The sequence below is a fragment of the Orcinus orca genome, chromosome 5 (genome assembly GCF_937001465.1).
Source record: "Orcinus orca chromosome 5, mOrcOrc1.1, whole genome shotgun sequence".
In the NCBI taxonomy this organism is placed as follows: Eukaryota; Metazoa; Chordata; class Mammalia; order Artiodactyla; family Delphinidae; genus Orcinus; species Orcinus orca.
The window spans coordinates 55,406,389-55,430,198 of NC_064563.1; the positions used below are offsets into that span (position 1 = coordinate 55,406,389).

Here is a 23,810-nt window from a genome sequence, read left to right on the forward strand (position 1 = left end):
TCAGAGGGAAGCAAGGTAGAAAAAAAGATCTTTCCCTAGGACCCTTATCTTCACTCCCCAGAGGTAACCAGTTAAGTGTCTTGTATAACCTTTAATCATTTTCCTATGTACCTTACCTATAATGCCCCCTGATATTTTCCCTTTTGGCATCAATAAAAGAACAGAAAGCTGATCATCTTATTATTACTATACCTAGAGGGATACATTTAATAATATCTAACATTTAACTTGTAAAAAATGAATGAACAGAAACCTCAATCAAATAGAGTTGGGAGACCAGAAGGGGGCGCTCTTGTGCCCTGTGGCGATAGTAGAGCCCAAAAAGAAGACAGCCTCCTTTTCTTCCCCACAAGGACTCAACCAGTGGAAAAGCCACTGGACTCGTTGTTTACTAAATAGTCCTCCCAAGTTTCCTTTTCCTCTCTGTAAAAGTATTCTCCTTTCCCTGCCATACTGGGACTTGCATGTGGATCACCATAGCCGCAGACCCTGAATTGCAATTCTCTGCTGATCCCGAATAAACCCATCATTGCTGGAGAAATATCTGGCAGCCTATTTGTTCCAGGTTAACAAACTCATGACTTAAAAAAAAAATCTCCTTCTTTAGCTTTATTTTTTAAATAGTCCTTTGAGGCAGGCAGTAAGGTAAGCACTATTAACTTTCATTGAGTGAACATATGGATACACTGAGGTTTAAAATCATGTCCTCAGTTTTCATTGAAATGGACTAAATAAATAGCTATGTAAGAGTTCCTATTGTATTTGCTTTAAAATAATTGAGGAGATTTTCCATTAAGTCACATGGAGGGATTTTCGTTTAGAATTCAGTCTTAGGGAAAGACCATCAACCCTAAGAAACTGGAATGCCTCAGAAACACTGACAGAAATGCCAAATCACTAATCATGTTTTTTACTTTTTTCCTCAACTGCCAGGGGACTCAGCCAAACCAGAAGTTAACCACAACTGATTTTTCTATTTGGCATATTTTTGTTCTTTTCCTTGGCTATAAGCTCCTATTTCTATATCTCTATTTCATTGTATTTTTACATTATAAGCTGCTTCAAGTATTTTCATGGAGTGAGAAAGTTTAGATACCAAATGTAAAATAGATAGCTAGTGGGAAGCAGCCACATAGCACAGGGAGATCAGCTCGGTGCTGTGTGACCACCTAGAGGGGTGGAATAGGGAGGGTGGGAGGAAGATGCAAGAGGGAGGGGATATGGGATATATGTATACGTATAGCTGATTCACTTTGTTATACAGCAGAAACTAACACAACATTGTAAAGCAATTATACTCCAATAAAGAGGTTAAAAAAAAGTTTAGATAAATATAAATTTAAAATGGGGAAACCAAGGTACCAATAAAGACTTACCTAAATTCACTGAGAAATTTCTGGCAGAGCTGGAACTGGAATTGTGGTTTCCTAAATTCTAGTTCATTCCATTTCCTCTGTTCCACGTAAGCTGAGTGGCAAGGTTTTTTCCCTTAACCATGGAACATATTATATCTGTTTTTAAAAGTATGGCAATACTAGATTGGGATTGACATATATACACTAATACGTATAAAATGGATAACTAATAAGAACCTGCTCTATAAAGAAATAAATAAATTTTAAATATTAAAAAAGAAGTATGGCAATACTGAAAATGTCACTGCTGAATGTTTGAATTGAAAATGTGCTTTAGCTTTTGAAGGCCATCTAGCTCTACCTTACTTATTGTTTTCAAAGGTAGTTTCTTCCCAACTAAGGATTCATCTGGTGCTGGGTGCTGGGTTTGGCCAGTGCGCACAACAAAAGATGAAGGTCCTATATTTCCCACTGTACTAAATGGTCCTTCAAAAATGTAGAACACCATTTTTCTGTCAGCCTTTTTCCAAATGGATGGCAAATACCTACCTTGAATAAGAACATGTAAAAAGAAAGACAAAGCACTTTGGTGGGCAGAGAGGTGAGTCATGCTTTAACAAAGAATCAATGTGAGTGCTTTTTAGGTTTGTTTTTCTTTGTTTTGAAAATGCAGTCTTTTTTTCTCTAGGTACTTATGAGGATTTTAAAGTCTCTCTATTTTAAAAAAAATACTCAGTTTAATTTATTCTGTGATTAAATATAGCATGTCTTTTTATTTACCTTTTATAAGCTGTTGGGAAATCTTTTTAAATTCCAGGTGAAACATAAGCAGCAGCGTGGAGGATGTCTAACGCCTTCTACTTTCAAGAGTGCCCTCTGCTGGCAGTTGCCTTGAATTTTAAAAATGCTCTGTGGGCTCCGGGATTTCATTTGTTGACCAAATAAGTCTTTAATGCATGAGTAGAAAGAAAACATCTGCTGGGGGAAAACAATCAAAACAAACAGAGATTTGTGTCTTAAGAATAAAAATAAGCAAATATATACAATAGCACCAGGCATAGTTTTACATGCCATTGAAAAGGACACTATGCTTTAATTGCAACAACATAAGAACATTTGTTCAGCAAAGACTTATTGAGTGATTATTCTGTGAGAAGCACTGTGTTAGGGACTGGGGTCACAAAAGTGATGCTGACATGACCCCACATCAAGGATCCCACCGTCTTGTGAGGGAGTCAGACCCACTAATAGCCAATTACATGCCATGTGTTGAGTGCAATGTGGGACCAGAGGAGGGACACCTAAATATCCTGAGGAGGGAGGAGCTAGGAAGGGCTTCCTGGAGCAGGCTGGCAAAGGAAGACAAGGAAGGGCAAAGAAAGGCCATCAGGGTAGAGGGAAGAGTATTAGGTAAGAGAAATATGGCATGTGTCTCCCATGATGATAAGGTCAGCGTTGGCTGGCTATATAGCCTAGCACAGAATACAGGGCTTGCCATAGATGATGTACAACAGCACTTCTTGACTGTTTTGGTCTCAGGACCTTACATTCTGAAAAATTATTGAGGACCCCAAATAGCTTCTGTTCATATGAACTTTATTGCTGTTTACTGTATTAGGAATTAAAACTGAGAAATTGTAAACACAGTTATTCATGTACTTAATTACATGTTACCTTAAGCTATATTCTATGGTGGAAAAAAATCACTAAATTTTCCAAACACAAACGAGTGAGAAGTGTGGCATTGTTTTACGTGTTTGCAACTCTTTAATGTCTGGCTTAACAGGAGCCATCTGGATTCTCATATCTGCCTCTACAGCCCACCTACTACAACACCACATGTCAAGTAGCAGCTGGAAAACTCCACTCTACACTTACGACAGAAAAACAGTAACAAATAGCTAGTCTGGGTAGGCAGCCTATGTGAGAAGATGGAGCTCTCAATCTGAAATACCAGTGGTGAGAAAATCTGGTAGGGACATTTCTAACAAGACACAAAATGTCACCAGCCTCTCTCTCTAATGACACAAAATGCTGAGTGACAGGGCTGAACAATACATGTATGCCTACTGGAAATCATATTTATATTTTCAATCTCAAATTTGGCGAATATGATGCTAATATCAGTATCTTCTAGATGTTTAAATAGGGGATCCACTGGAAAATAAGAGATGTTAGTTTTTTTTAAAAAAATGGGGGATTAAAAAAGAATGAAAATCACAAGAAAAAACAATATTAAAACACACAGAGTACATATTAAATGCCCTAAAGGAGAATTGTTGGAACCATTAGTGGATCCCTTCAGCAAAATATAGCCACACACCAGAGGTTTTGCTGGAGAAGATGAAAATAACTCTAATTGAATAGGAAAATCTAATTTACCCACACATATGTGACCATTTAGAACCAACACAAACAATTTACTTTGAAAAAAAAAGTTTTGCAAATTCCTATGATATTGAAGTGAACTAAGTATAATGAACTCAAGCGTGAAATTATTAGCTTTGCTTGTAATGACAGAGTCAATGTGAAAACTTGCCTTCAGTGGTATCAGTACTTCTTTGCCTGAACTAGTTCAAATCCAAATTCATTTGCACTGTGATCAACCCTTCCTAATATGTGTATGGAAAGTCCCCAAATTGTCTCATGGCCTGCCTAACTGCCTAACTTTTATGAATATTCTAGCCAGTCCAAGGCAGGTTTCCAGTACGAGCAGCACATACTGTATCCAGACATGAAATGGATGTCATCAGAGAGGCCACTGAGTCACCTCTCAGTAACTGAAAGGCAGCTGGAGGACTCCAGGGGGCAGAAGATTTGGGCTGAATTGTGGCTAGGGATCTAGGATACCAAGAGAAAGAGAGGGGGAACCAGAAAATGAGATGAGGGGAAGTGAAAGAGGCACATTTCCAGATGGAGACATTTTATTTACAAACATGAATCGAAACAGATTTATACTTTCCTACCTCCACAGTGGATTTTCATCTTACAAAATTGACTGGCTACCAAAATCCTTCATAAAATCTGCCTTGCCCTTTGCAGTGAGAAATAAGCAAAAAGTCAAAGGTTAAAAGGTCATGCATAAAATATTATATCCACCAAGATATGCAACAGTCTTAACTTCCTCACAAATCAATGATAAAACAGTAACTAATTTACACTTCACTATATTTTGTAGCACTTCAAGATTTTTTCTTCATATATTTATGGTCACATTTCACAAACAACAACAATATTGTAAAAAGACTATCCTTTTTTTCTTAAAATAGGAAAACAAAACAAAGCCATAACACTTAAAAAAAATCAATCTGCAGAGCATAAACATTTTTTATAAGAACAAAAATTAAAACAAAATAAACTGATTCCAAGCCAAAATATCTTCAATATAAACTCTGTATGCTTCCCAAAGGAATTCTTAGCACTCAGATTTTTGGTTGGTTTAGCCTCTCTTGTATCTAGTGGTTTTTGTGTATCATGATTCCCAATTATTATACCAAGGAAAATTTCAAGGAAGACCTTCAAGAAAGGTCTGAAGTGGGATATAGTGCAAGTCACTTTCACATATATATTCATTTGTTATTTCATCCTCATAAGTAGGAAATACCCATCTTTCAAATGAGTGAAAAGGCTCTACTTTCCTTCCACTGATAAATTTATTGTATCATGACTTGGCTGTGTAGTTGCTCTCTGCAGTCCCTGAAAGTAGCACAGATTGCAGCAGTACGAAGAGTGGCAGGAAGGAGGGCGAAGGTACACAAGTCAAATCAGAATTGGAGTTTCCTTCTATGCCAAAGATGTCCCACAGGCAGTGAAGGCTTCACATGAAATTAAGCCTGGTCTATTGTAACTTTAGACCTACTTGGAAGGCGATAATGAAGGGTGTCACCCAGAAGAGTAGGAAGTATTTCCTCCGACCACAGAGAGCAGAAATGACCAATGTGTGTCTTGTCTAAGCTATTGAACTATAAACTTAGATGACTTTACTAGGTGTAGTCATAGTTTCTAATTATTGTGATTTGTATATGCATATAAACATCAAAATATTTAGGCCTTATATATAGTAATATTAATAGGTATTTTACCTCTTTCCATAAAATTACATGTGGATATAATTCTAAAGTTGTTTTTTTAAACCCTAAGGTAGTTTTTTTAAAAAATCATTATTTTTAATATTCATTACTGACTTTATTCTGAAAAATCTTGTCTAGCTATATATATTAACATTAAATAACTTAAAAAAATAAACAATACAGTACATTATATATACCAAAATAGCCCCATTTTAAAGCCATGTAAGTGAAAAAGTTGAGTTTTCAAGAATAAACTAGACCCTCTAAAGGTATTTTTCATAATTTTAATATTAAATGTATCTTCTTTTCTGACTATGCCAAATATATACACACCACTCTTGGTAATTTATGTGAGAAGTATTCATTATGAAAACAATAGGTTGGTTCATTTGTCTGTTTTTACTTGTTCTGTAAAGGAAAATTTATTCTAAATCTAAATTAATCCGCTCCCAAAAGATCTCCACCAGGGAGAAGCATAACCAAAAAACTTAATGATGTACAGGTATCCAGTGCATGCAACCTCATATTTTCTAATAATAGTGGTAGAAAGTAACTTTCAAGTATTATCATAATCCAACTGGACTTAGAGACAGCTATCACATAAAATTAACACTCTAAAGGAGGAAAGTCATTTGAGAAACTTGTCCTTGCTAGAACAGCTCTGCCAAAATTCCCACAGGAAACAAAGCCATCCATCCATAAAGAACAGAGGGCACTTGGTAGCCAGCACTGACCTTGAAGTGAACACATTTAACACTGTTCTTAATTCAAAGTAAACTCTAGCAAGTTGAAGAGCCCACATTTTCTTTTTACTCATTAAAAGTCATCCGCAGCTGGTAGAATTTCTTCACAAAGAACTTCTTGACGGAGGCAAGACCCAAAGCTATTTCCAGCTCCTAGCCCTGCTTTCTGCAGCTGTGGGTGTTAGTAGAAATTTGGTTAAAACAAGAACAGAGAGACTGGCTCACTTAGAGAACCAGATTCAGATGTTTTTGCACTTATGTTACTCAAAAGCATTTTTTAAAATTAAATTAACATAAAGTCTGCAGGGAATAGAGATTCCATAACTCAAGTAACGAGGGGAAATTAGTCACCTAAAGAGTGAATGTCTTTCCAGAGCAGGTGCAGGAAATCAAGAGGGGCTCAAGCCTTTTAGAAATTTCACGCCTTTACAGGTTTTGATCCAGCCACTTGATGTAACTATTCCTAGTCCGAATTCCCACTGAGAAGTTGGTAGGCCAGCTGGTGAAAATCATGCATCCATGGAAGCCATCCTCAAAGTGATCAAGGGTCACCTCCACACCTGCACTCTCCAAACGCTTTGCATACATGATTCCATCGTCTCTTAGGATGTCGTGCTCACAGGTTAGAATATAGGTCTTTGGGAGGTGCCGCAGGACTTTCTGGTCTGCGATGAGTGGGGCTGAGCGGGCATCCAGCAGCTGAGGGATCTCCTGGACGATCCTGGTGTTGCCGGTGGTCTGCATGACAGGCTTGTAGTTCTTTGTGATGGATGCGGGCAAGAGGGATGTCCAGTTTAGATGGGCCCTGAGGGCAGCAGCCTCTTCCACATCAAGTGAAGTGTGATTGTTAACTATCATTGCCTGGACAAAGTCATAGTTGCCGTGGAAGTAGTCCACCCAGTACTTCACCATGACATAACGGGGCAGGATGGGGGTGTTCACATTTTGCTGATAAGAGGGTGTGTTAAAATCTAAAGCTTGAAGAACTGGATAAATTAAAGCTTGCACTTTGAGCTTGTTTTTTAGGTTGGCATCTTGATTAAACTGGAGAAGAAAAAGCGAACACATTATTTCATTTTGAATGGCTTCTTTTACAGAAACCATACCTTTTAAAGTAGCCCAGTGCTTTACCTTGACTCAATCAAAGGGGTATAAGTGTTACATTTCTACCAGGCATGGTATTAAGGAATGTAGTTTAAAAAATAAATACTTCCGCATCGCCACCACTACCAGCACCCTTCAAGCTGCTGGATATTTACTGAGAAAGGTGTGATGTTTGAAACTCATAGTTCTGAGTGAACACTTCAAAGGTACATGATCTCTTAGGTACTTAAACCCCCATCTAAAAGGCAGCTAACTAGGTCACTGTGTTTCACGAGCAGCTAAACAATCTTCAAGGTAACGTTAGCCATACAATTTTGTTTCACACTGCGCTTTAGAACCCATCCCAAGGGAAGATGCAACTGCTCTGTAAAAGCAGGAGGAAATGATCAGTTAATAGTATTATTAATGTGTGCCAAGAACTGTATATACGTCATATCACTAAATCCTGGAAACAGCCCTGCAATCAAATGGCATGAGCCTCATTTTCCTGAGGCTCAGAGAGGTGAGAGGACTTGCCAAAGCCCCACAGCTCTCACAGCGGGGCCTGGATTCCATCCTGGTTGTGGCCAGTTTTAAAGCCCATGAGGCTCTCCCCACTGTACCAGGACTTTCTTCTTACCGCTTTGGACGTGTGGATAGCAAACCCACCAATGCCAAGCGGAGGACAAAGTTCTTTATTTATAGCAAAAGAGAAGAAATCAGGACATGACACAAATGAAAAGGCAGATGCTATCTGAGAATGCCAAAAGAAATTTGGAGGTAAGAAGACAGAGATGCTATTCTTAAATTATTTAACCCAGAAAAGGAAGAAAATGTACTTATCTTTGAGTCTACACAGCTGCCCAAAATTGGAGATGCTACTAGAGCTAGACAGTTTTCAAAGAATTTAACCAGCTAAAGCTCAGACTAACTTGTATTGTAACATTTAAAGTGGATGAACCATTTAACTCTTTCTTTTATATTAAAAAAAAAAACCTTTGGGAAACACTTTTAAATTTTTTAATTTGGCTCAAAGTTTAAGGAAACAACCTTAGCAACTGGAATTTAAGCAAAATTATCTTGTTTTGCAAGTCCAACATGGAAAAGGAGCAGAAGATACTTAATTTCCATGCATATCCCTGAGGAGTAAGGGAGCCCTCTAAAATGTTAGCCCTCCTCTCACATTACTCACCTTAATTGTAAACAGGGCCCTTCCAAGGACTCAGAGATTACAATTCTTTCAATGACCCCTCTTCCTACTTCAAAAGATCTCTGAGAGCTTGCCAAGTGCAGTCATCTGAATTACTTGGCCCCCAAGTGACCAGCCCACCCAGCTAGGCCTTTGCCATGCCTAGTGGACGATCTGTTGAACATTATCACATGCTCTCCTTCCACCAGCACCTCAGGGCTCTCTGTTACCTGTTGGCCCAGGGCAGCCGCCAAATTCCCACCAGCACTGTCACCAGAAACGCCGATTCTGCCTGGGTCAACTGAATACTTGTGTAAGACTTCTGGCTGCAGGAAGTACTTTGTGGCACGTATAACATCATGAATTTGCTCAGGAAAATAAACCTTTGGAACTAGTCTGTATCTGTGAAGACAAAAGTTGTATTCATTTAAGGACTTCACCAAGTCTTCAGAGGCCATTTAAAGTTTAAAGGGAAACTGGTTGTTTTGAAGCCAGAAACAAACAGGTAAGGAATTATAATAAATATAAAAACAAACCATTTTCTTGCAATTCAAATACTTTTAAAAAGTCATGATTTTGTCATAGTAATTTTTACTGTGGGCCACCAAACAAAATAAACAAAAACAAAAACCTACAACCACCACCAAGGCAAAAACAAAACTTTGAAGTAAAAGGCAGATGTTGATTATTAAAATATAGATAGACCCACAAAAGATTCTGGAATTTTATTTCTGGAAGTCAGTGTTCCGTTCACACCACCTCTGGGTTAGAAGGTGACTCGACAGCACTAACCACTTCATTGGTCTCCAGTTTAATGAGTGCATATGGTATTCTTCATAATTTACTTGATAAATATAGTAAAACTGTACTCCATCGAAGAGGTCATGCCAGCCCGACATTAAACCCAAGCAATGTATCTGCTCTCTGGAAGGCTGGAACTAAAACGTCAGCTGTCAACCAGCAAAAGGGAAACCAAGTTTCCAGATGGCCCATGGCAGGCCTGCTGGGACACTTCTGGGGCTTCTCCTACTGCCCCACGTTGCAAGATTAGAGTCCCTCTGGGATCCTGCTCTGTACACTTAGTAGGATTCAGATTCCCTTAAGAGCCCCAAGAGCCCCGGTTTTGTCAAACGCCCCACCTATATATAATATCACCTTACAAATCCATTGGTAGTCTCGGCTTGAGGTGCCCTCTCATCCTCCACACTCCTTACTTCTCACTCATCCTTTAAGCTTTCCTTGAGGGTTTGCCTTCTCCAGGAAGCTCTCCTTGACTACAACTCCACTTGCTTCTGGGGCTCAGCTGGCTACCATTCCTTGATACTTCTATGTGCTGGGGTATATTGTTCATATTGCCTCATAGTAACATGATTTCTTTCCGTATTTCCTCTTAAGAGTGTGTTCTCCGATATCAGGGACTATGGTTTCCAGTGTATATCTATCAATGTGCTGAGCACACAATCATGCCTCTAGTAAAACTTTTCTGAGTATTAACATACCTTCATTTTGCAAGTGAAGAAACTGAGGCATAGAAAAACTACTTGATTTGTAAAATAAGCCAAACACAAATCAAAACAAGGTAGGACAGGAACTAATTAATTAAAACCTAATAATAGTCAGCTAGTACTCAAGTCTTTTGATTTCCAATTTGTAATGAGCATATTTATTCTCAGAAACTAGTTTTTTCTATACTACTCTATATAAGGTCATTCATTTCCCCCATCTAAATTCCAGATAGTTAATTAAATATCTTCACATTCTGGGAATTCCCTGGCGGTCCGGTGGTTAGGATGCCGTGCTTCCACTGCAGGCGGCACGGGTTTGATCTCTGGTTAGGGAACTAAGATCCCAAAACCTGCACAGCGCAGCCAAAAAAAAAACTTGACATTCTGTGCAGATACAATCAAATCGACAAATATTTGTGAAATACTTTGATAAGTAGTGAATGTAGATCTGCTCTTTCAGGAATGACTACATTTTTAAAACACAAAATGCAATAAGACAGTCCCTTAGTGGTTGCCCTATAACAGATAAAATAAGTTTTCTAATTTCTTTTTTTTTTCCATCTGTGATGATCAAGTAATCATCTGAAATATTTTTTCTCCAGCTGACTTTCACAATGTCTTAGTGAAGCTGCTGCTACTTTATTTCATTCATTAATAATGGGTAAAAGGAGTAGGAGTACACCATTTTGTCCAATAGGTGGAGTCATCTCATATGATTCTATTTACCCTCAGTTCTGGGATGAGGTCTCAATTTGTTACTTTCAATATTACCAAGCTGAATTCTTAATTCTTTCAATGAAATAAGAACAAATGCACTTTATGACTCAAGGTGTGAAAATAAAGGCTATTTTGTCTCAGGAAGATTCCAGATAGCATGATAGACTATCTTCCTAGTGGCCCAAGAGGTCAGAACATATTTTGCTAGAACACATATGTGAATCAAATTTTGAGATGTTGTTTCACAAAAGGTCTTAATGACTTTGAATCAAGAGGAACTCCGCAATGGGAGAGGCCACAACAGTGAGAGGCCCGTGTACTGCAAAAAAAAAAAAAAAAAAGAGGAACTGGTAATCTAAAACATATGCTACTACTTCAAATCTTATGAGTTGATTAATAACTGGCTCAGATAACAGAGTAAACATCCTAGTCCTTCTGGTGCCCTTGAAGATCTATCTCCTAAGCCCTCCTCCCCTTATCTTTGTTCATTCTGGAAACATTCTCTAGTTTTATACATTAAGAAGGGATACTATTTTCATGGACTGAAGGATGTAGTGAAAGTAGATTTTTTTTTTTTTTTTTTTTTTTTTTTTTTACGGTACGTGGGCCTCTCACTGTTGTGGCTTCTCCCGTTGCGGAGCACAGGCTCCGGACGCACAGGCTCAGCGGCCATGGCTCATGGGCCCAGCCCCTCCACGGCATGTGGGATCTTCCCAGACCGGGGCACGAACCCATGTCCCCTGCATCGGCAGGCGGACTCTCAACCACTGCGCCACCAGGGAAGCCCTAGATATTTTTAAGATGAGCCTTCAAAGGAGCTTGAAATTGACCTGAGAAGTATCACGAAGGTTCTGTAATATCATTATAGACACAGAAAACTGAGAGTAAGGAGGTGATTTATGAGTGGTGTAGTCAAAGAAAGCATGCATAAATACATTTATCTGATGCTTTTGTTCAAGGCTGTGTCCCTGCGAAATACTGAAAGAGGATTCTGCCTTTTTTTAAATTGTAGATCTTGAGTGAAAGCACCTGATGAATTTGTGGCACGTAGTCTCAATTTGCCCAGCTCAGTGCAGGATACATGACTCTGCAGTGTCAGCTTCTACCTACCTATTAGTGCAGGTGCCTCCCACTAGAAGAACAAAATTTGGTGTAAATTCAGGAATGAGGTTTACTCAATTTAATAAATATGTACACTCTATAAAAACTATCTTTTTCCTGCTAGGTGAGGTACCTCACCAGGTATTCACCAGGTACTCAAATCTCAGAGCAAACCTGTGGGTTTAAGGATGAAAACATGAGGTTCAAGGGGGATGCATAACTAGTCTACAACAGCTAGTAAGTGGCAAAGCTGTGATCTGAATTCACAACTGACTTCAAAATCCACATGCCGCCCCCTTTTAAAATATTCTCATTCTTCTAAACCCACAGCCTTTAAATGTATGTGTGTGTGTTTTCATTACCTCACCAAAGCAGTAAGTTCTCAAAACTGTAGATTTCTGACATCCCATAACTTCTCTCATGATTTCAATGTTTTTGCAATATTCTCAAAACAAACCACCTGGCAGAGTACCTGGCACATGGTACATCTTTAATAAGATATTTTTATTTGTCCCAAACAAAATTTTAGAGATTTATTTTATACTTTTTACATATAAAATATGTCATATTTTATTACATACTCTTATGGTGGGAAAAGTAATAAGCTATATGCCTTTAAAAAACATTTAAAAAAAGAAATTGTTCCTAACCCACCTACTCTTTGGGCACATCTCCAAGGACTGCCTGCCTGTATGCTCTGCATAGCTGAGAGTTTCTCAACTCTAAATGCACCATAGGATAATCTTGGGAACTTTATAATAAAACACTGAGGTTTGAGCTCCTCTACAAAACATTCCAATTTATTTGATCTGAGGTGGGGCCCAGCATAACTATATTTGAAGGAAAATTCCCCCAAGTAATTCTAATGTGCAGCCGGGGTTTAGAAATATTACTGAATCCAACCATACTGTCACTCTCTTCTGAACACAACTCCCTGTTCCTGTTCCCAATGCATTGGTCCTTCTCTCCATCCCCTATGCCCTTCCCCCAGCAATTCCTCATCAAATGTTGCCATTCTTTAAGTCTCATCTCAAATGCCACTTCCTCCATGAAATCTTCTAAGAGCCCAGCCAAAAGTAACTCTCCTTTCTTGAAGCCCTCAAAGTCTCTCTTACAATAGGTCATAACAGACATGTCAACTTCCTCTAGGAGTAGATGGAAAGTCACACAGCTATGTACTAGAGTTCGATGTATACCCACCTGAAATAAGCAGCACCATTTCTACAACCTATTACTTTATTATCTACTTTGTTAGTGACCAGGGAGATGGAGCAATGCTCAGAAAGACTGACAAATTCTTCCTTAAGTCAAAGGCAGATACACAGCCCAGAGTTGAAGGAAAATGTGAGCTGCTTCCAAGACTATGGATGTGGAAGCCCTGAATAATACTAGTGTTCTAAAGAGTGCTGTAAAGTGCATTCTCCCTCAAAATAACCTAGCCTGGAAACACTGAGACAGTCTTCTGCAGCGGGCAAGGACACTGAGTTCTCTTCACGTAGTGCCAGTTAGGTGAAAGGTACATGTGATATTCCGGAATGAAATTATACTCCTATTTGATTCAGGAGTGAGATAAAATCACATTCCATTTTGGCCTTCTTTTGTTTTTTCTTTTCCTTTTTCACTGTCTCCCAAGAAGAGCTCAGTAGATTCATCTTGAGAACATAAAAAGGTTAACATTCTCCTCAGTCTTAAAGAACCCATATCAGTAGGGGTTATCTGAAGCAAATCAACAATTACAGTCATATTGTGTTATTTGAGAGGGACAACTCCAGGGGAAGAATCTATTTATTCCTCTAATAGATAGAAGCTTCCTTTCCATTAAAAGAATATATAATAAAATTACATAAAAGTGGAAAGACTGTGAATGGATAATTGTTTCTCTTTCCATTTGTGCAATGAGGTTTGTGCATAAAGATTGAGGAAGGGTCTTCCTTTCTGTTTCTACTCTCTAAATTGGCTCTCGAAATAGCTTTGACTACCAGTCATTCAGCAAGGCAGAGCCCAGCTTAACAAAGGCTTGGCTGAATGGATAATAAGTACATTCAAAAGAACTGACAGATGTCAGGATGTGTCACCAAAATCCTAGGACTGATTGAACCTAGAATTGTGATCCGTGTAAATGATATGATGCTCTGACGCTGTTTATGAGTTAAGACTTCCTGAGACGTCTCTATGGACACGGCAGGGAGCTCCCCAGGCCTCCCCTCCCCAATTCAGATATAAACCTCGCCTTTAAGCTCAAGGGGGAATAGAGAGCCAAACATTCCCTCAGGTGGCTACAGAATCCCAAGCAGGCTTGGGTCCATGTCCGTCGGACCTCCTTTCTCTGTGTGATTTCAGAAGCTGAACAGAGCTCTGGGCTCAGGTGTGGGCGGAACTAGGCTTCCCAACCTCGCTGCAGTGTGCAGCACAGGCTTTCTGTACAGCTCCAAGCCCCCCTCCCCCCAAATTCTAAAAGACCTAAACCACAAGAGAGAAACCAGTAGATTTTTTTTTTTAATGTTAATAGAAAACAGAGCCAAGAAGACATTAGCTTAATATGTCTAAAAAGGATACTCATTAGTTAACGATAGTGAAGGAACTAAAACAACCTACTTCTTAAAAGAAGCCTCAATATTATCTTTCTGTAGCATTAATAAATTATTTGTAACACTGGCCTTTGGGTTTGCTAATAAGGTAGCCTGGACTGAGTAAAAGGAAAGTTTTGGACAAATTTTCCCTTTCTTGGAGGGGAACCCTGAGGAATTCAGTCTGCCCATCTCTCAGGGCTGCCCAGGTTGGGGTGAGGCATGAGGATTTCTGCGTGCTGGTCTGGGAAGAAGAGAAGGAAAAGGAGCAGAGGGAGAGTCACAGCTAGGTCACCGTGGCTCGTGTCTTCCAGAGTATCTTGTTTGAACAACTATTTATCGAGATGTGTGTTGTATTGTGCCTCTAGAAGCTCTGTGAGTTTGTCAGGTTGTACTCATCTAATTTTATGGATGAGCAGGACACAGTCATAAAAGTCCCGTTGCTTAAGCAGCAGACTAAGATACGTGGTCCAGCTTCTATTCTGTCTATGTGAGCAACGTTCTTCTTTACAGCTCTGTCAAGTTTTAAGTTCTCTGTGCATAGTGCCGCCTGATATTTGGTGGATGGGAATAGGTCTCCACTGACACAAAATAGAGTTTTACTGTCGTACAGACTTAGTTAAAAGCAAAACACAACTTGAAACCATTTTTGACAGCCAAAAAAAGCAATGTAAATGCCTTGTAGAATTTAATAATATCTGACATGCCTACTTTGTTATTATCTCACATTTTATCTTTTTGTAATTGAAGTATAATTGCCATACAATATTATATTAGTTTCAGGGGCACAACATAGTGCCATGATCTATGGCACTATGTTACATTATGACATGATTGCCACAATAAGTCGTTACCATTTGTCACCATACATAGTTAATACAATATTACTGACTATACTCCCCATGCTGTACATTAGCATTTTATCTTTAAAAAAAAGAAATTAGGGGGCTTCCCTGCTGGCACAGTGGTTAAGAATTCGCCTGCCAATGCAGGGGACATGGGTTCAAGCCCTGCTTCAGGAAGATCCCACATGCCACGGAGCAACTAAGCCTGTGCGCCACAGCTACTGAGCCTGCGCTCTACAGCCCGCGAGCCACAACTACTGAGCCCATGTGACACAACTACTGAAGCCTGTGCACCTAGAGCCCATGCTCCAAAACAAGAGAAGCCACCGCAATAAGAAGCCCGAGCACCGCAACAAAGAGTAGTCCCCGCTCGCCTCAACTAGAGAAAGCCCACGTGCAGCAACGAAGACCCAACACAGCCAAAAATAAATAAATAAAATAAATAAATTTAAAAAAAAAGAAATTAGGGACTTCCCTGGTGGTCCAGTGGTAAAGAATCAGCCTTCCAATGCAGGGGACATGGGTTCGATCCCTGGTCGGGGAACTAAGATCCCACATGCTGCGGGGCAACTAAGCCTGCACGCCACAACTACTTTGCCCACACGCCTCAACTAGAGAGGCCACGGGCAGCAAACTACAGAGCCCACACATTCTGGAGCCCACATGCCACAACTAGAGAAGAGAAAACCTGCACGCCACAACGAAGAGCCCTCACGCCGCAACAAAAGATCCTGCATGCCTCAACGAAGACCTGGCATGCTGCAACTAAGACCTGGCACAGCCAAAAAAATAAAAATAAATTAATTAATTTTAAAAAAAAGAAGAAAGAAATTAAATCTTCCTTTTTCCTGATGTCTTATGGTTCTAGTATTGTGTTTTATTATATAAACTACAGGTAAAAAGGTACCATATTATAGTTAAACTGCAATGAAGTTTATGAAAATAAGCTTATGAATATAAACTTCCTTCCCAGATTATGTAAATGAGGATACATCCATGTATCTTGGGTATGATAAGACGAACTCTTCCATTTATTTCATAAATACTTACTGTGCGATTATGTGTAAAAATAGCATAGTGTTGTAGAAGCTACTAAATAGAACTCATGGCCTATTTTCATACCTTGAGATCTTTGTCTACCTCAGTTGTTGGATCTGTTCCCAGAATCTTGAGCCAATAGCAGTGATGTAAACTCAGAAGTTCCAGCTCCTGGTGTTGCTTCATGTTCCATCACCAGGGCTGCCCCCAACCCTTGCCTACCAGCTTCCTCAGATTATATCTAACCTTCCACAAGGCCACTCCCTACATGAAGTAAAGCCATGACACCACTAGCCACTCCTGTTGGCCTCAAGGATAAGGAGAAGCTGTCTCCAGACAACCTCCCTGCTAGGAGAAGGAATTCCAAGAGAACCAAGAGTCCACCATCCTTGAGAAGGCTCTCAGGATTATCCACCCTTATTTCTTATTTTCCCTAGTCATTGCCAGAAGCATAGGTCCCCTCATCTGTCTTCTCTCATATTTCACTCCCTTAATGCTCTCTGCCTCCTTCCATCCTCCCAAGCCCTCTCATTACACCACTTTGGACTTCCATGACCAATTCATTCTGTCTAACTAGGTTCTGCTCATCCCTAGGAGCTCGATTCAAACCCTTCAAACTAGGTAAGATCTTACCTACTCGATGCCTCCATTACTACTTCACATCACTTATCACATTTAATATTACTTGTTCAAGGTTTGACTTCTCATCTAGATTGTAAACTCCACGAGGACAGAAATTATGCCTCTCTTACTCACACTGTTATGCCACCAGAATTTAACACAGTAGCTGGCACATAACAGGAATTCAATAGGTGTTTATGGAATAAAAGAAAGAGATGAGCAGTGAGAAGAGGTCCCAAGTTAGACCTCTGAACATACTTTCCAAGAGAAGCATCACGGTCATATGATGTTGGCTATACCTCAACTAGAGCATAGGTTGTGTGGCTCTTTGTGGGCTGGCTCGCCTGGATGGATCCGAATCACCTTAGCTCATTATTTCTGCAAAGAAAAGTGCTGTGAGTTCCAAACACGTTGATAAATAAATTAGTTGTTGGACCTTTCTGTCCTATGACCTTTCTGTCTTATGGGCTAGAGCAATAACCCTTCAGTCTTGTCTAGTGATTTAGAATATCAGAAGCCCTTTTATCTCAAATGTCCAAACTGATTCTCATAACAACTCTCTGAAATCATTAACCTAACTCAAAGTGTATCTACTTATTAGCGTACATGTTTAAGCCATATACTGGGTGCGGTGGGCCCAAAGAAAAGAGGACGTGATTCTTGTTCCCAGTAGCTCACGTTGACATACACAGGAAAGATTCCTAACCCCATTTTGCACGTGAGGTTAAGTGACTTGCCTGAGATTACACAGCCTTGAGTAATAGTAATTGCCCACTGCTGTGATGCTTATCTGCTGATAAACCGGGTGCTACATTGACAGATTTGGTGCAGTGGAAAGTGAAGATGAAAGCACGGCCCCTCTATATTTTAGTTCTTTTTTAAAAAAAAATCTTCTTAAAAACACCCTATCCAGTGGAGCAGTGGTTAAGAATCTGCCTGCCAATGCAGGGGACACAGGTTCAAGCCCTGGTCCGGGAAGATCCCACATGCCGCAGAGCAACTAAGCCCATGCGCCACAACTACTGAGCCTACGCTCTAGAGCCCATGAGCCACAACTACTGAAGCCCGTGTGCCTAGAGCCCGTGCTCTGCAACAAGAGAAGCCACCACAATGAAAAGCCCGCGTGCCACAACGAAGACCCAATGCAGCCAAAAATAAATAAATAAAATAAATAAATTTATTTTAAAAAAAGCACCCTGTCCATCCTTCTTTGTTTTATGATAAGCACAGACTTAAAAGAACACCTGTTTCACTGGAGACAGATGCTAACAGGTGGAGAAGGGCATGTAGGAAGAGCTTAGTCATGTTGCCAGTTGCTTACATTAGCCCTGGAGGATAAGGCTTGTGTGGAGAATCCTTATGGTACCAAGTAAAACAAGTCCACCTTCTCTCCTTTCCTCAGGCCTTTGAGGAGCTGGAGCTACACAGGAAACCACTGAAGAGGCCCTGAGACCAGCTCACCAGCACCAAGCTGCAGGGCCTTGCTCCATAATGGAGTTCAGCTGCTTAAACAGCCCTGCCTTCCTCTGGCCAGCTACCCAGGCCAGGTGATACAATCGTTTACTTGAAGGTTCCTGCATTATAAAACTGCATCAAGGGCCCTTGAGTGATCTGGGAGGCCCAGCTGAGGATCCAGGGAGGCCGGGGAGCTGTCCAGAGTTGTCCAGTGCCACATTTGCAGAGGAGGAAGCCACAGCATCACTCTGATTCTAAGGCTCCCATTCACAGGGTCAGAGCTGCCTGAATGACTTAGGAGACCAACCCTTCCAAGGAACTGGAGAAGCAAGGATTCTCTTAGGTCTGCGATCTGGAGTAGGGGCAAGAAGGAGATGAGTTATGAATGGGAGTGCAGCTGGCAGAGAGAGGCAGAGGGAAAGGGAGAGCTACATAAGCTCAGGGCATGGAAAGTGGCTGATGTTGCCATAACCCTGTCACTCAGCATCATCAGCTTCCTTCAATATTAGTTTGAGGGCTTCCCTGGTGGCGCAGTGGTTGAGAGTCCGCCTGCCGATGCAGGGACACGGGTTCATGCCCCGGTTCGGGAGGATCCCACATGCCGCAGAGCGGCTGGGCCCATGAGCCATGGCCGCTGAGCCTGCGAGTCCGGAGCCTGTGCTCCACAACGGGAGAGGCCACAACAGTGAGAGGCCCGAGTACCGCAAAAAAAAAAAAAAAAAAAAAAAAAAAAAAAAAAATATATATATATATATATATATATAAGTTTGATATTGGGCCAAAGAAGCATAGGAGCCTGGGGAGTGATTCCACCTGGCTCAATTCCCCACTCCACATATGTGACTAAGTAGCTATGTGACCTCTTGCAGGTTACTTAACTTTTTGGACCTCAATTTCCTCATCTATTAGGAAAATATCAAAATACTTACTTTGGATGACTTATACGAAAGTTAAGCAAGACGCTTTATGCATTCATTCCATAAATACGTATTAAATGCTCTTTTGGTGTTCTGTGACTAATTTTCAACATGTGTGTGTGATGGGGGAGGCGCCCCACACCTCCAACAAGCAATGCTCTGGACACCAGCTGGGTGTCCTACAGTTCAACTCAATTCTGACAATATCTACCTGGAGATAGCAGCAGATTCCACAGATTAAGGGTTCAGTCCTGCACAACTGTAGGATCACCCCCAACCTCAGACACCAGACGCAAACCCAGGTTGTCACCTATGCTCTTCCCCAAGCTATAGATTGGAGGTTCCAACAATCCCCTTCAACTCAGGATGCCAATGGTTGTTACCGTACTTCTGACCACCTGGCTATAAATCAGAGGTTCCCAAAACCTCCTCCTCTGGTTCAATTAATTTGCTAGAGTGGCTCAAAGAACTCAGAGAAATATTTTACTTACTAGATTACTGATTTATTATAAAAAGAATACAACTCAGGAACAGCCAGATGGAAGAGATACGAAAGTCAGGGTAGGTGGGAAGGGGTGCAGAGCTTCCATGCCTTCTGGAGGTGCACTACTCTCCACAAATCTGCATGTGTTCACCAACTGGAAGCTTTCTGAACTCTCTCCTTTGGGTTTTTATGGAGGCTTCATTACCTAGTTATGATTGATTAAATCATTGGCCAATGGTGATTGATAAAACCTCCAGCCCATCTCTCCTCCCCAGAGGCCAGCAGGGTGGGAAAGTCCCAACCCTCTAATCACATGGTTGGTTCTCCTGGCAACCAGCCCCCATCCTTAGGTGCTTCCAAAAGTCACCTCATTCACATAACAAAAGACACCTTTTTTTTTTTGGCCATGCAAGGGGGGCAGGGGCGGGATAGTTCCCTGACCAGGGATTGAACCCTTGCCCCCTGCAGTGGAAGGGTGAAGTCTTAACCACTGGACTACCAGGGAAGTCCCACAAAAGACTCCTTTAACTCTCTGAACACTTAGGAAATTTGAAGGATTTGGGGAGCTGTGAGCCAGGAACTTTGGACAAAGATCAAGTACATGTGAAAAATACACTTTGGTCATCTGAATGACCAAATATATATTTCTTACAAATCACAATATCATAAATTTCCACTATCTGCCAGGGACGTTTCCAGACACTAATGATCAGCAATGAACAAAACAGACAAAAATCCCTAAAATCTCTGCCTTCATAAAACTTACATTGTCTATTTATATTCAATACAATAAATACATAAGAAGTTATATATATGGTCTGTCAGATGTTGATGATAATTTTGGAGAAAAATAAAGCAGAAGAAAAGTGGACTGCAATTTTAGGGGTGTCAAGGAAGGCCTTGCTGAAAGGATGATACTTGAACAAAGATCTGAAGGAGGAGAAACAATATATACATAGCACCTGCACAATGCCTGCCATGGAATTGGTGCCGTGATTTTTGTATTACCATCACCGCAATCATTACAATTATTATTCACTTTCTTCTTAGTGTCCCAGAAAAATAGCTCATATAGAACTGGTAGAAACAACTCAAAACACTGATATTAATATTAATACTAATAGTGATAATAATACCTACATTAACTAAGATTGGTTGAACACACTATTATTTACAAGGTCTGAATTACAGAACCTAACTCCAGGAGGATAACTTCTCCAACTCTTGGTGTAGGAGAGATTCTCTTAAAATGCTGATTGGTTTTTAGATTTAAAAAGGCAGTAATCATGTATAGTACTGTCTGGAGTACAGTAGTACAGTATCTTTATTTCAAGCCCAGGGTGTCCGGAAGCAAGTGTAAAAGCAGCGGTGAAGTAGCTGGTACACTGCTAAGAAGCACCAAGTGATAACGATTGTGTTTGTTGGACTTACGAACAAATTGGACTTAGGAATGCGCTCTCGGAACTTAGGGGACTTAACAGTATTTCCACTTAATTTTAAATGAGTGGATCTCATGGAATAGTAGGAATTATCTGGTATGTCCATACTTCCTTTGCTTTCTCAGCACTTGTGAAGGTAAAGTGAGAGAATTGACACAGAAAACAGTCACACTATACAGGAATTTTTTTAACTTCAACATCAGTTGAAATTTATAGTGGTAATTTTTAGAATCTGCTTTTACTTGGCTGTCTAAGAAAAAACCTGATGGAAAAAATCCCTTCTCTCTTATGCTTTTATCATAGTTTATTTCCACATAACAGCATAACAAAATAATCTTTCCCTTTAGGGTTTTTCTCCTGAAATTCCATGAGCACTGTCTGACCTTGCAGTTCACAAGGTTAATGATTCAACTATAACTTAGTAAAGTTAGTTAGCTATACTTTAATTCCTCTTGAAAGGCATTGCATGGCTTTCTTACACTTCAATAGTCTAATAATACAGAGCTATACTAAAGTAAAAAAAAAAAAGGCAGTAATCAAACTATATACTATAAATAACTGATTATATATTTCTCTTAATTTCAGCTAATTCCGTTTCCAGAAGGTTCCAAAACTAAAATAAAATGATAGTTTGAGGCATTATAAAGCTAGTTCAAGAAATTCTAAGTTACAACAGAAATCATTTTCTGTGACTTTGGGAAAATCACTTCACCTCTCTGGACTTTCATTTTACACTCTAGCACTTGTAAAATAAAATAACTAGATGGTTATCGAGGATTCCTTCTTAAATGTTTTTCTATGACTATTATTAATTACTTACTCAATGGAGACAATGACAGCATTCAATTCCTCAGCCATTGCTTTACACAGTTCATCATAATACCTGATTTCTGAAAGAGACAAAGGAGCAAACACTCACTATAAAGCAGTTTATTTAATACTGTCCGTTCTTAAATTCTGCTAACTATGGATTGTTTTTGGACTTGGACTTAAGTTATTAATAATAAAAACAATAAAAAGTAAATATGAACTTATACCTCATTAACAGAGCTACATGTACAAATGTAAAAAATTAATCTGGTTTCTCATAAAATGCAATTACTATAAAATAACAGGAAATCCATATTAGATTACCTTTGAATGTGTTTTTAACTGACTAAAAATTTATTTCATAATGGACGATATGAAGTGCATCAGATTCATTCTGATTTTGTAGTTCTTCAAATGTATGCCTTTCCAGAAATCACAGAAAATAAGCAGTTCCCTCCTTAGAACCAAAAAATTTTTCTCTTTTAACACCATCATTTGCTGTGATTCAGAAAAGTCACCAATCTGAAGAATATGTTATTCCATTTAAACCAACACAGAACAAATAGAATTTTAGGAAGTCTTAGCATTTCTTAGAAAGAGACTCCACAGGTTTGCAGTGACAGAAGCAATTTTAATATGTAAAAATTTAATCCCTTAGGCTGTTCTTTTAATATATTAATGTTTTTATAATATATTAAGAGCTGGATTGCGTCAACAGAAAGCCAAATACTACCTTATTTATAGGTTTTCCAAGGCAGTCTAAGAACCAGAAGTTCAGTAACTACATAAACACCTGCACACCTACCTCCAGCTCTTCCTCTGGCAGAAGTGATCAGCCAAAATTATGTGGAAAAGGCCAGGCTGACTCACAATCCATACCATTCCTGGCACTTATACTTCCTGGCCTCTGACGTATTGATACTATCTCACCTGGCAAGTGTCCAGTGCTACAGATGCAACCTTTTCTAGGGCAGAGACTCTTACTCAGTTTTGTATCCCCATCACCAAGCACACATTAGGGTGACGAGAGGTCCAGGTTTGCATACAACTCTTTGAGTTTTTGTACTGAAAGTCCTGCACCCTGGGAAACTACTCAGTCCTGGGCAAACCTACATATTCAGTAATCATCTTATGGAAATGTGAACAAATCAATGAATAAAAGAATAAATGACGAATATGGAGTTAAATGAAATGAGATTACTAGAAAAAGTTATACTTTTTGGCCTTTGTTGCATTAAAAAAAAAAAAAAGACAAACTAGAACAAGTTGCCATCGCCTTTCAACTTAGGGGATGCCAAAAGCTCTGGGCTGAAGATGAGAAAGCAGCGCCATAATAACTACAAGCAGAGATAAGGCCCTTATTTCCTCCTTAGTATGCTTCTCACTAGGCTGCTCCCCTTGGCTGCCTGACTTTTTTTTTTTTTTTTTTTTTTTTGCCTGACATTTTTAATGTGTGATCTGTTCATGAAAGTTTTCCAATACCAAAGAGAATGTTCTTGAACTTTGCAAGGTCGTTTCCTTTTAACTGTGGCATATGTTTTATATTTTCATCTTTGTTTTCACAAGCAGATGAAATGTTGATGAGTTCACGTGTATTCAGAAATACTTGTTCTATTTCATAGAAAGGTGTCTTCAAAACACAAGTTGGCATAGAGCTACAGATAATGGCCTCATATTCTGGCCCAGGGAAACTTTACCTTGTTTTGGTGCAGAAAGCAACTTCAGTACTTCACAATAAGTTAGTCTAGGATTTAGGTTACAGGAAATATTTTCAAAACAGTCTGCCTGAATCAACAAACAAACAGGCAAAACCCTTGATGTAGGGTAGCTATATAATCATATAGGGTAGCTATATAATCAATCATCCAAAC

At 39.7% G+C, this 23,810-nt stretch overlaps 1 protein-coding gene across 4 annotated transcripts in view; it reads right to left on the minus strand.

Annotated features, from left to right (window-relative positions):
- Positions 1-4,261: 4,261 nt before the first annotated feature.
- NCEH1 (neutral cholesterol ester hydrolase 1) overlaps positions 4,262-23,810 on the minus strand; it is a 63,156-nt gene continuing 43,607 nt past the window's right edge. For all 4 annotated transcript variants that reach the window (XM_004270538.4, XM_049709795.1, XM_033429509.2 and 1 more), the window contains 3 exons: positions 21,950-22,019; positions 8,671-8,842; positions 4,262-7,212 (listed from right to left, as the gene is read on the minus strand). In XM_004270538.4, the coding sequence (XP_004270586.1) occupies positions 6,595-7,212; positions 8,671-8,842; positions 21,950-22,019 (860 nt within the window). In that variant the 3' untranslated portion in view covers positions 4,262-6,594. The remainder of the gene's footprint in view (positions 7,213-8,670; positions 8,843-21,949; positions 22,020-23,810) is intronic.